Raw genomic sequence first — 13,999 nt, forward strand, 5'->3', positions numbered from 1 at the left:
GCCCCTAACCCCACACAATCTCATATACATATACTTTACCACTTTGCCCCCACCTTAACGATACTCCACGAGGCTCTCTTTAACGCTCCGGAGCAGCCATGTTTGCCAACCCCCACCGCTATGACAATCCGCGACACCGCCCACCCATGTCAATACCCCTAGGCGGTCTAATAAATGCAAAAAAAAAAAGTTTAAAAAAAGTAAAAAAAATATTTTTTTTAAAAAAAGGATTAAAAATTCACATCACCCCCCTTTCCCTAGAACACATATAAAAGTAGTTAAAAACTGTGAAACACATACATGTTAGGTATCCCCGTGTCCAAAATCGCCCGCTCTACAAAGCTATACAAATATTTTTCCTGTTCGGTAAACGCCGTAGCGGGAAAAATGGTCAAAAGTGCCAAACCGCCGTTTTTTCACTGTTTTGATTCTGATAAAAATTTGAATAAAAAGTGATCAAAGCAATAACATTTCCTGAAGATGGTAGAACTACAAAGTATACCCAGTCCCGCAAAAAAAGAAGCCATATACATCCCCGTACATGCACGTATAAAAAAGTTACGGCTGTCGGAATATGGCGACTTTTCCAAAAAAATTTTTTTAACAGTTTTGGATTTGTTTTTAAGGGGTCAAAATGTAACTAAAACCATATAAATTTGGTATCCCCGGAATCGTAACGAAACACAGAATACAGGGAACATGTCATTTTGGTTGCACAGTGAACGCCGTAAAACCAAAGCCCGTAAGAAAGTCGCAGAAATGCATTTTTCTTGAAATCCACCCCATTTTGAATTTTTTCCCTGCTTCCCAGTACATTATATAGAATAATTAATAGCGGCATCATGAAGAAAAATTTATCCCGCAAAAATTAAGACCTCATATGGCTCTGGGAGCGGAGAAATAAAAAAGTTATGGGGTTTAGAAGGAGAGTCAAAAACGAAAATCAAAAAATGCCATCTGCGGGAAAGGGTTAACTTCAAATACCTCTGTCCCAAAGTCACTATGTAAAGTTTCTCACAACACCGTATATATAGCAGCTCAAATACAAATTACATCCAATACAAAAGTCTCACGTATTCTCTGAATTACAGAAAAAACAAGATACAAACTTACATTTCATATCCCATACCTTATACACAGTACAAAAACCTTACCCACGCCTGTATATACCCACTTCTACAATCACCGCAGACGAAGTCGCGGGTACCAGCTAGTACTGTATAAACGTACTAGCCTCTGCCCACAACTTTGTCTGCCATCAATGGTTTCCCTGCTCCAGCGTTTAGGCAGTTCTCAAGCTGTCCTGCTGTTGAACTTGTTCCTCGCCCAGTGCCTGTAATTTTTCCGGCATCTAAGCAGCTGACTGAGACGCCATATAATGAGCATGTTGTTGGCGTAGATGATCTGCCTACTCCGGCATTTCAGCAGCTCCCAAGCTGGCCTGCCGCTGAACTTGTTCCTTGCATCATGCCTGCGATTGTTCTGGAATCTCAGCATCTCACTTTGACGCCATATAATGAGTATGTTTCTGGCATCCATGATCTGCCTGCTCCGGCGTTTCGGCTGCTCTAAGAACCGCTTGACACCGAGCTTGCTCAATCCTCCTGAGCTCTGCTTGAGGAGAGGTCTGTCACTTCTGGATACCTTCATAGCTGTTGTTGTTTTAGAATTGCCACATATTAGATTTTCTTTTTCCTAGCATGTTTAAAATTGGCAAACCAATTTGGATCAAAGGGATTTTCCTACTTCAGTGTCTCAGCACTGGAGCAGATCAGATAATATGCAGATGTTTGTACACAATGGAGTCAGTGTTATCTGTGTGTTTACATGGAGAGATAACAAACCAGGCTTTATCAGCAAGCTGCAGATTACCCGATTCTCCTGGCAGCAAGAGCAGTGTCATACAGCATATGAACATAAATTCATAACAGTAATGAAGCCATATCATAAAAATTAGCTTATAGCTTATAAGCTCAATAACATCAGCCACAACAGTGTGGTCTAATGAAGCTATAGTGGCTCTGTGTATCACATGGACTCAATAATTATACTGAGACACAGTTCCTATAGTAATTAGAAATAATTTGTGCTCTTTATTATTTGCGTTTTATATGGTTGCAATTAAACGCTAAGTTTTAATATTATCTCACACATGAATGGGAAAGTATGGTTCTTTTGCCTAAAAGCAATTTTTTGTTTGAACAAATATGAAGCTAAAACCTAAAATAAAGATATTGCAATCCTGCCTCTAGTTCAAATGCTGTGGAATCAATGGCTCATCAGACTGGGATAAAGAAATTCCCAAATCCTGTTGTGAGGAAGGTGTCTGCAACAAAAAGAATGCATTTACGGTAAGAAATATACGAGGTATGTATGTGGTTTACAAAAACATACAGCCAAAAAGACATATAATATATCTGTAGATAGATCAAACAGAATTTGGATGGTTGGGGGGAGGGGTGGATTGATTCAGATCTGCTGGTCTTGCATGATAGCACCAGTAGACTAGTTCCATCGGTCCCAAACAAGTAAATAGTAAACACTTATTTCTTTATATAGTAGTTTCAAAAACAGCAAATAAAAGCTGTGAATTGCTCATGGTTGGATAAAGCTACTAGCCATGAACCATGTATGAACTACAAGTCTGTAAAATTTTGATTTAAAGAGGATCTTTCGCCATTTCTACTAACTCTCTGCATTCTAAGAAAAGATAATCCTTTAATAGTTCCACAATGGGGAATGTCAGTGTGTTATAGCAGCATGGATAATACAGTAATATATTACAATAAAGAACACATATGAGCTTATAGCAGATAGAGAAGATACTAGGAGTCATAGCAACTAAAGAAAAAAAAAAAAGACTCAGGATCATTTAGTTCTCTGTGCGGCGTGATCTTCGCTTAGCCTGGTGTTTATTATAAGCCTGATCATGGTTGTAAGGAAGGACCTCTGATAGCGCTCCTTCTCACTCTTGGGTTGAAGCAGTCGGTCACTGACAGTACTGCCCAGTGCTGTCACATTCTCATACATGGGATGGGAGTTGTTCTCCAGCATGGAACTCACCACAAATAGTATCCTTATATCACCCACCACCTGTACTGGGTCCGAGGGGCTCCCTAGGACAGAGCTGGCCCTTCTAACCAGCCTGTCAAGTCTGTTTCTGTCCCTGGCTGGTATGCTACTCCCCCAGAAGGCCACACCAAAGAAGATGTCTGATGCTACCACAGAGTTGTAATAGGCTATACTTCATTGATTGCAGCACAGTTGTAATTTTTCACTCTATCCCTTCCATTGATGATTATTTCTGTCAATTTCAGAACCCAATGAGCTATATAAGCTCTATCTGCTACAGCCCCAAAACCAGCAACCTGACAGTGGAGAGGCTCATGAGTACATCTGGTGTTGAAACTAACAGCGCCGATTGCTCAAGAACAATAGGAGGCTACAGAAAAAAATACGCTCAATTGATCAGCCCCTATTAGCCCCAAAATTTAAAGAGCTTGAGTTGGTAGAATTATATAATCTTGAAAGCGTACCTCCAAATATAAAACCACTTTTCAGAAATGAATAGTATAGGTGAATATAAGAAATTTTTTAATATGCCTCATTATAGAAATAGGTTCTCCTTCTCCACTTATTAAGCTGCTTTTCTCTTTAGCTTCACTCAGACTGTTTATTTATATAGACTCTGTCTCCATAGTCGGCTCATACACAGAAGTCTTATCTTGAAACATAGCACTACCACTCTCTCACTCACAGTATAGCAGAGTGTGTATTTTCCTCCCCCTTCAAAGATTTCTATGTAAAAAGCGAACAGAGAAGAAAACATATTTCTCAAATAAAATTTATTACTTGTATACACCTATACTATTCAATGATGAAAAATAATAGATGTACAATTGGAGATATGCATTAATAACTAACCAGATAACTAACAGATAAAATTTGTGACCTATCATCCCAATTGATAGGTAATCAATATCAGATTGGTGTTGATCGATACCAGGGGCTCTCATCAATTGTGTGGCTGATGCTAAGAGAGATTCAGCAGGAAGCAGACAGCTCTGTTTTCTGTGTAGTGGCCAAACTATGCTACTGCACATGAGCTTCCGTTTACTGAAATGGGAGCTAAGCTACAGTAACCTGGAATTGCCACTACTTAAAAAAAAAAAAAAAATCTGTTTGCTTTTTGCTTCATTCTCTGTGTATCAGTTGCTGAGAACAGCTGATCGGTGGGGATGTCAGACTCCCACGATCTTATGATAGGTAATCAATTTTTTTTTTTTTTTTTTTAAGGCTTTATATGGAAAACTGACTTGTGGCAGATAGCGGATGCTTCAATTAATATATAGCTGTTATATAATATAGAATATCAGAAGTTTCATTTGATGTTTTGGTCTTTATCTAGATTATATACTGATGAATATTCTCATTTTTCTCTATAGGGATGCTCTGTGTTTTTCAGAACATGGTTTGAAAACAATTTCCTTTATGTGGGAATAACGACCATCTGTATTTCTGTTATAGAGGTAAGTCATCTAAATCCAATTGTGGCTAATCAGAAAACCAAATACTAAAGCCATTATTTAGTATCAGTATTTGGAAGCCAAAACCAGGAAACTACAGAGAAAAGGACCCGACCCTAAGTTTTGCTCCAGGCTCATTGTCACATACATAGGCATGTGGGGCCATAAAGACGAATGGGTCAGTGTGCTTCCCGAAAAATGCAGCTAAAACACTGACAAAGCATACGATTCTGTGCATGCCTACAGCCTTGTTCTGGGTCATTGCTCTGAGGCCCATATAACATCTCAGTCTCTTAAGCCGTTATAGGGGTGACACTTCTCTTTCCGGTCTAATGTATAAGCACAGGATGGGCTGGCCGGGTGATCTCTAAACCAACAAGGGATCTCATACTGCAAAAATGCAGAAGTCCCTAATAATCTAATATTGGGTAAAAATCCTTCATCATTGTATGATGCTAGTATGAACAGAGCTTTAGTAAATATCTGTTAAAGTGAACTACTTGCCTAAACAGGTCTGTCTTACTTTTCAGGTTCTAGGAATGTCTTTCGCGTTGACGTTATACTGCCACATTTCCAGAAGCAGCGGTTCATTTATAAAATAGAGAATCAACAGGCCAAGCTGGATTTGCATATCACATTAACTCTGCCTGGTTCTTTTCTGTAAAATCATAACAAATAAGAAAATAGATATAACTATAATCCTACACTTTTTATATAACTAAAACATCCACATTTTAGCCTATAGTATAGTTCAGCCATTGTCTTCATAAAGAATTGGTGATAAAATGACATCACTACAATGTGATTTCACTGCTTCCAAATAGAGATGAGCGAACACTAAAATGTCCGAGGTTCGAAATCCGATTCGAACAGCCGCACACTGTTTGACTGTTCGAACGGATTTCGAACCCCATTATAGTCTATGGGGGAAAATGCTCATTTCAGGAGTACGCAAAATTCGATAAAATTATACTTACCAAGTCCACGAGTGACGGTCGGGCTGGATTCTCCTTGAAGTCTTCTCCCGGCGCAGCGCCCCCGCGGCGTCTTCCGGCTGGAATTCACTCTGCCTAGGCATCGGGGCCAAGGCAGAGCCGACTGCACATGCGTGGTTGGCTCTGCCTGGCCCGATGCCTGAGCAGAGCCGACTGCGCATGCGAGGGCATGCCCGCGCATGCGCAGTCGGCTCTGCCTAGGCCGGATGCCTAGGCAGAGTGAATTCCAGCCGGAAGACGCCGCACGCAGAAGACTTCTAAAGGTAAGAGAAGAACCAGCGTTGATTGGCAGAATGTATAGCATTCTGCCAATCAACGCTAGTTCTGCATCGAACCTTAACCTTCGAACAGCTAGTAGTGTTCGATCGAGTACGAGTATTTCGAATACCGTAGTATTCGATTGAACACCTACTCGATCGAACACTACTCGCTCATCTCTACTTCCAAACAGTCATAGGCTCCATGGGCACGAATTGTACTGCAATCTGTACTATTAATACCTTCAAGAAGCAATATACAGACATGATGGATAGCAGCAATATAGAAGTCTGCAGGGACCATAACGGGATTTTCCTGCAAAATTAAATTCTGTTCAAAATGGTTCCGCCAACTCTATGTAATAACGTGCACATTATAAGAGCAAATTCATATCATAGATCCCCACTGGTCTTACATAGGTCATAGAGCATAGGTCTTTGAGATTGAGTACTTTGTGTTTGTTTGTTTTTTACATTTAATTTATACGCAATTTACAATTTTATTTTGCTGTTAAACACCTTTTAGCTACGATATATGAAGCTACTATATACTGCCTTGTGCTTTAATTTACTGTGTTTTAACTGCTACATATTTATTAAACTGGCCTTACAGGTTTTTTACAATATTGTATGAAATAGTTTGAATAATCTCATTCTTAGGGAGTTATTACTGTATGAATAAAGTGGTAAAGCTCTCATGTCATAAAAGTCTATTCACTCCCAGCCATGGAGAATTCCAGTGTTGATCTTATGCTTTATTCTTCTATATAATCATGACATAGAAACATTACCTTTTATGGATTTTTAATAAAACCTTACAAAATAGTCAACATTACACAATAAAATATATATATAAAAATATCAATGCACTTTAATACATTTTATATGTACATAACATTCAAAACAATGAGGAATAGAATAATCCTCTAACACACAAAAAGTCTTATGGCCATCTGGCATACTTCGAAGCTGAATGTTCACCCATGTCCACCAGTTTTCACGTTTCTGTCGACAGTGTATGAAGCCGGAAAATGAGGTAGTTTTTCTCCACAGCAAAATTTGTATAAAGTTTATGGCATCAATAAGTTAGCTGCCAACAAGTGTGAATACCTGTTTAGTGAATAACAACAAATATAGATATCTTTGCTGATAACTCTAGGCTGAAAAAATTCAGTTCTGGGGTTGAGCCGATCTTGACTTTTCAGGATCGATTTTGAAATCCGATTTCCGATCATTTTTCATTCGAACCCGATCTCGATCCCAATGCAAGTCAATGGGATTTTTTTTTTTACTAATCGGAGATCAGATTTTAAAAACAATCCTATTCACTATACAGCATGGAATCTAACAATTGAACGCTTTAATTGTTAGAATCCATGCGGAGTAGTGATTTTTTTACAAAATGTATAGCTCAATGAAAATACCAGAAATGTGAATACAGCTCTGGAGAACAACAGATCAAGCATAGGAAAAGCAAATTATAAATCAAGATAATTAACATATTACATCAGTGATTCCCAACCGGGGAAAGGGTCGATGTAGTTGAAAATAATGGTGCGGCAGACTGCAGGGACTTAACCTGATGAGGTGTGGCTAAGTGAAAGAAAGTGCCCCCCCCCACATGACCTTGACTTTTATACTCCAAACTCCGCCTCCCTCTGATGTCATCCATAACAAGGTGGAGTTTACCCCACTTGATTCCATTTTCAAATAAAAAAAAACTATACATCAACTTAAAACCCTGCTGGCCCAGCCCTTTTCTCGATGCACTTCAAGGGCAACTTGGAAGACTTTAGCTCTATTACTCAGGCATCAGCTAGTGATGTCTGCTGAAGGAATGCTGCATCAATCTGCAGACAAAGAAACAGGAAGATCTCAGATCTCCGGGCGACGAGAATGGGGAGGTGGTGCACAACTACAATGTGGGGCCACTGGGGGCATTAATAGTTGTCTGGGGGACACTCGGAGACATTATCACCTGCCTGGGGACCACTGGAGAACATTACTACTTGCTTGGGAGCCAGTGAACACCATTACTACTTGCATCATCATTAGCGGTCTGTGGGGGGAGGGGAGAAGCCTTATTAGGTGTCTGGGGACCACCGCATTACATTATTATGTGTCTGAAGACCACTAGTTCGCATGTATTGTGTGCTGGACCACTGGGAGTCATAATACTAAGTGGGGCCACTAAGGGAGCGTGGTGATGGTATTGGGTGAATTTTTGCATGTGCTTGGTGGAAAGTATAGGATGGTGTAGCTTTCAGGGTGCATTCACATATGGTGCAGTTGTGATGCAGTTACAATTGCATACAGTTTTGATGTGGTTTTTGGTGAAGTTTTCTAAAGTCACAAGTTAAACAAATTTAGGTTCCAGCTCTAATTTCAATAATAATGCTAAAAAAAAAAAAAAAAAAAAAAAAAAAAAAAACATTATAAGTTTTTTTTTTTGTTTGTTTTTTTTGTCTTTTGGTAAAAATTATTTAGGAGGGGTACCCCGAGGAAGATTTCTTTTTTTTAACCAGGGGTGCCCGAGTCTCAAAAAGTTCGGAAACACTGTAATACACAAAGGATTATACCTGAGATTTAGGTACATTTTACAACTTTAGCTCATAATATTCTAACAGTATTTAACAGATATGCAGTTTGCAAGGATCAGGGGATTTCAATTGCTCTACAGTCAAGTCTTCAAGGCATTTGCGCTTTTTACTTGTGTTTTCAGAGACATCAGATTCCTTGTCCTTTCTGAAACAGTCCTTGATGTCCATTTCCATAGGGTCATCTGCAATATCTAAAACCAAGATTATTATTAGTGTAAATATGGCCATGTGACAATTCTGCTTTACTGTGGCAAAATTTATATCAGATACCAACATTTATGAAATGGAAAAAAAATAAACAACAACCATATAATTGCCACAGTGTTATGCTGTCCAGAAGACTACCCTGTAACCCCTATTTACACAGTTTACTGGATAAACTATAGTCATTGTGTCTTCAGATGATACCCAACAATACCAAACATAGCCTTCAAGTCTGATGTAGATGAACTAAAAAAATGGATTAATGCCTTCTCACTAAAGATGAAACCAGACAAAACTAAAATTTTCATGGTTGGAGGTCGTCGCTTACAGCAAAATGGCAACCTGCATAGTCCCCACATCTTTACTAGAGATGAGCGAATAGTATTCAAAACTCTAGTTTCGAATACCTTGCTCCCATAGGAATAAATGGAAGCAGCCGAACACCAAGGGGTTAAGTGCCAGCCGCCAGCGCCAGCCACTTCCATTCATTCCTACGGAGCGAGGTATTCGAAACTAGTTTTGAATACTATTCACTCATCTCTAATCTTTACCTAGCAAATACAAATAACCTTGGTTGAGTGTAGTTATTGACTGAGAATTATCTCCCAGGAGCCAGGTATTTTCTGTTATTAAATGATAGTACTTCCACCTGAGGAACATTGAAAAATTAACCATTAAACCCTTTAAAATATGGTGGTTTCTCAGGACCTGAGTGTCTGTCAGCACAGATCGCAGCTGTTAGCGGTGGGTGCTGGCTGTATTATACAACCAGCACTCACTATGGAGAGAGCCCAACTCCTGAGCTCTTTCCATATACCCCTTCATACTCAATCACCTACATGAACGTGATTTTGCGTCAAGGGGTTAAAAAGCAGTTACCTGCAGACCCCCATAGACTATAACAGAGTCTGCCGAGTTTTCAGGACTTTTCTCTCCCCCTATTTTAAGCTGGATGGGGTATGGAGTATGTGAATGCTACTGTGAACCTTGCGTTAAATGATTACTTAGCAATAGCAAAGGCAAGAGAGAAAAAATAAATAAAAGGAGAAGTGGAGCTGCAGCAATTGAAGACTGCAAAGAAATGGAGTTGTTGGAGGTGGTAAAATCCTCTTCTACCCATAGTTTGTGTCTTTTTTTTTTTTTTAGCAATTAGTGCAATGACCCATTCATTTCTATAGCCCCTTTACACACATCCATGATTTTCACAGGAGCTACCGGCCTGGGCTGCAAAACTCGGAGATGGTAATATTACTGACCATTTTGTAGTCCATGCTCAATTTAAATGCATAGGAAAATCACAGCGTAGCACATAGATACAGTCAGCGTGATGTCCATTCAGTTTTTCATAGATTCGTATATACACACTGTTGTGAACACTTAGTATTACCTTGGGTAAGCAGTGCAGTATTCAGCTGCTGTTCCCGAACCAGCCTCATTAATTGTAGATTATGTTCACTGACAACTTTATGATCCACCATAGGGAGAGGGTAATCTTCACCTAAGCAATAATTAAATAATAATCCGAGATGAAAATAATCACATAAGGCTCTTTCACATGAATGGGACACAACTGTATTACCAGCACAACATCTACTATATGTACAGCAAGGTAGTGTACAAAGCAATATAAAACAATGAAGACAGATGATCAGTGGGGCTGCTGCCTTAAAGATAGGCCCAAATCTGTATTTACAATCCTACTAGGCATCCTTGGAAACAGGTAGAGCTTAGCCGAGTCCTCTGTAATGCAGCAGAACACACTTTCCCCTACAAAAGGGTACAGTGCAGTGCATGGTGTGGGGTCCTTCATCTTTATACGGATCTATTTTATAGTTTAATCCATTTGTCTGGCTTTACAACTAACCAGAACAGATTAAACAACGCTGATGTGAAAGTACCCTAAGGAACAACGCAGGATGCAATCCCATAGATTTTATGGAGAATAATAGAGATGGGCAAAAAAAAGAAGTTAATAGATATCACACAACATGCATACTGTCTAGAAATGCCTTCAGAAGAAAAGTGTATTATAAAGGCAGATTATCAAATTCATAAAGAGAAGTTTTTTCATCCTGTATAAAATCTGAAAGCCAAGATATGCGATCACTTGCTGGGCGACATACATCCAATTGCCAAGGCTTTTCCAGCAATGCCAATGAAGGGTTGTCAAACTATAGACAGTTATTCTATGGTATGGGATAAGGCTCTAATTGCAGGGGGTCTAATTGCTGGGACCCCCAATACTCACAAGAATAGAGACCTGTTTATAGGGTCATAGGAAATGCGTATACGTAGTGTCATAGGAATTTTTTTAAAAAGAGCATACAAAGAATCCTGAACACAGGAGTAAGTTTATCTCCTGTCTATTTTTTTTAATTTTTTATGTAGATTGTGAGCCCTATATAAAGATCACAATGTACATTTTTTCCCCCTATCAGTATGTCTTTTGTAGAATGGGAGGAAATCCACACAAACACAGGGAGAACAAAAAAACTCCTTGCAGATGCTGTTCCTGGCGGGATTCAAACCCAGGACCCCAGCGCTGCAAGGCTGCAGTGCTAACCACTGAGCCACCATGTTGACCCTTTCCTGTCTATTTTTACCGCTAATTTCTTGGGGTTGTGTTCCTTTAGGAACTCAAAAGTGAATAAACAATTTTTAACTAGTTTATTTCACTCGGAGCAATTTTACTGACCAGGATACAATTCATACTTTCCTTTTTCTGGGAGATTTTAAACCTGCATTTTATATTTAATTTACCAATTCTGCATCCAGCTTGCTTCTGAACATCTTCTGGGGCAGTCCATGGCTCGTAGATGTATTTTGGAGGGAAGTCCTTTAGTACAGGTAAATATTTTCTGTAGGGAAAGATTTACATTACATTCATTGTTTTAACATATGAAAAAACATACCTAACAATATATCAATCACCTACACAGACCAATACACGTGCTACATTGGGACATTTACCAATACTGGCATTATCCATTGTCAGTCTTGATCTTTCACATGTCTGAGTAAGATGGGTCTTCCATATTAACAAGTCTTTTTAGAATCATTTCTTCTGGGGTTTCTTGATGCTGTAACTAGCCCAGAACCACTAGATACAGCATATAACCCCTCCCGCCAGGGGAAGTGAGCATATAGAAACTGAAGAACCCCTTCAAATGAATAAGCCACATCTGCTCCAAAACTCATATCTACTGTACAGCAGCCAGGAGCTGGCATAGATTGGGGCCATCATTTACTCCAGTTTCTGGTGTAAATGATAGGAAATCCTGCAGCCTGACAGATATACTACAACTCCCTGTCCCAAATACATACATTTTTTGGAGCGTCATGCTGGAAAAATACACCAAAAGTTGCAAGTTTTAACTCAAAAATGGCTAAGCCCCAGAATTTCCACCATACATTTTATACCAGAAATGAGGGTAAAATGTATGATAAATTTTTCCTATACAGTGTAAAGCTGCAGTCAGTATTTTCCATTCATGCATTTAGTAATTCCAGTTTTTATCATACATACTGCCATACCTAGGTAAGGTTGCCAGCGTGATAATGCCCTTAGAGCCCCCTCTGTACTGTTGCCTACCGATAATATTCTGGTTATCACAATCTTTAGGCAGAAGATTTCAAGAGAGGAGGAAAGTCCAATAATCTTGAGCAATGTGATAAATGTTGCAAACTATTTAATAGGAGATCAACTTAAATCCATCTATCCCATAATAATCAGTATTAGGCAGTATTAGGCAAAGAAGGGTATAGTAAGGTATAGGCTATCACTTTTTGAGAAGATAACTGCAGTAATTGGGAGGTGAAAGAATGTGATCTAAGTAACAGTTAAGTTTGCCATTACCGTATATATTCTCCATCTGGGTCAGTCCTCTTTCCAAAGCGAACTGGACAAAATATACGGGTGTAATGATGGAAAAAAGCACTTGCTGAAAGCCACATCCAATTCCCTGCATTAATGCTATAGTCCGCATCTAACAGCATCTCTTCAAAGACCTAGATCAAAAGAACAATCATAGATGATTAAATGCAGACCAATGTAATATAGAACACTAAACTATAATAATAATAATAATAATGCCTGACAGAGCAACTATATTTCCACATTCTGAAGAAGACCTCATTAATACAGCATTTATCAATAACATAAATGGATCTGGAAACCTTCGTGAATTGAATTTCATTTCAGAAATCTGTAGCATATATGAAAGGAGTCAATTTGTGTTTGTACATATATGTGTATACAGTACGTGCATGTATACATGCGTGCATATGTAGGTTTGTATAGGTTCATGTGTATATGTATATGGCATGTGAGTGTTAGAATATATACACACACACTATATGTGTGTGTGTGTGTGTATGTATGTGTTCCTTGGTTCTAGGGTAGTACAAAGGTTAACATCATTTTGTGCTGTTAGTTGTGGGGTTAATGGATACTTTCCAGGGGTTTGAGGACAGTGGAGGATTTTATACCCAGTCTCTAGTAGGTAACTTGACTCTCCAGACTCCAGAAATATTTCTCATATCTAAATAGAGAGTGAATGTGCAAACTGCAAGGTACTTTTCACATTTAGCTCCTGCCTTTGCTTCAGATAAGACTGTATGTGAACAGCCACAAAGTGTCCTTTAAAAGGTTTAACCAGTTTCTGGTATTGATGGGCTATCCTTAGTATGGGTAATCAATTAGATCTGTGGGCATCCGATATCTGGGACCCCCAGAGATCACCTGTACCAAGACGCCGAGTGTGGTGCTCTTTACATACAGCAAGCCATACTGCTCACTTGTACAAACTGTAGTAGCACAACTCAGAGTATGTATTCATTATTAAGAGCTTCTCTGTCTTGGTACAGTGACCTACGAAGGTCCCATTTATTGCCCTGTCCTAAGAATAGGCATTGAATACCAGAAATAAAATAATCCCTTTAGGCCGGGGCCCAACATGGTGCAAATATGAATCCCTTCTACGCATTGCAGAAAAATTTGCGAAGCACATACGTTGTGATTTTCAAAATTGTTGCTGTTTTGGAAATTGCAGCAGGTCATTTATACCTACGGCCATGCTGGCAGTTTCCTTATAGTTATAATAGAAACAGAAAATCTGCAGAGTAAATCTCTGCAGAATTTCTGTGAAAAACGATACTGGAAAAAACACGTGTTTTTTTTTTCCCCACAGCAATTTTTTGCTGTGGCCCGCTACCTGGGGCCTTAGCCTTAAGACAGGTGCAATAGTAGATGTGGCAGGGATGACCATCTGTGTAGTGGTTAGCCAAAAAGGAGGAGCCTGCATGCTGCATTCAGAATTGTTTGCGGAGTAGTCAGTTGGTAAGTAGGGTTGATCGGCGTTTGAATAAATTTCACAATCGCGATCGGAATTCCGATCCCGATCTTTTTAGGCAGGATC

General features: G+C 39.2%; 2 protein-coding genes across 4 annotated transcripts in view; one reads left to right on the top strand and one right to left on the bottom strand.

Moving 5' to 3' along the window:
* Positions 1–5,347, top strand: part of CD53 (CD53 molecule) — a 48,273-nt gene extending 42,926 nt beyond the window's left edge. For all 3 annotated transcript variants that reach the window (XM_075264040.1, XM_075264039.1, XM_075264041.1), the window contains 3 exons: positions 2,253–2,351; positions 4,446–4,529; positions 5,057–5,347. In XM_075264040.1, coding sequence (XP_075120141.1) covers positions 2,253–2,351; positions 4,446–4,529; positions 5,057–5,128 — 255 coding nt within the window. In that variant the 3' untranslated portion in view covers positions 5,129–5,347. The remainder of the gene's footprint in view (positions 1–2,252; positions 2,352–4,445; positions 4,530–5,056) is intronic.
* A 3,021-nt stretch (positions 5,348–8,368) lies between these two features.
* LOC142193679 (cryptochrome-1-like) overlaps positions 8,369–13,999 on the bottom strand; it is a 38,371-nt gene continuing 32,740 nt past the window's right edge. Inside the window, exons 8-11 of the mRNA XM_075262668.1 lie at positions 12,439–12,590; positions 11,343–11,440; positions 9,970–10,080; positions 8,369–8,569 (exon numbers count right to left, since the gene is read on the bottom strand). Coding sequence (XP_075118769.1) covers positions 8,409–8,569; positions 9,970–10,080; positions 11,343–11,440; positions 12,439–12,590 — 522 coding nt within the window. The 3' untranslated portion in view covers positions 8,369–8,408. The remainder of the gene's footprint in view (positions 8,570–9,969; positions 10,081–11,342; positions 11,441–12,438; positions 12,591–13,999) is intronic.

This window comes from Leptodactylus fuscus, chromosome 2 (genome assembly GCF_031893055.1).
Source record: "Leptodactylus fuscus isolate aLepFus1 chromosome 2, aLepFus1.hap2, whole genome shotgun sequence".
Lineage (NCBI taxonomy): Eukaryota > Metazoa > Chordata > Amphibia > Anura > Leptodactylidae > Leptodactylus > Leptodactylus fuscus.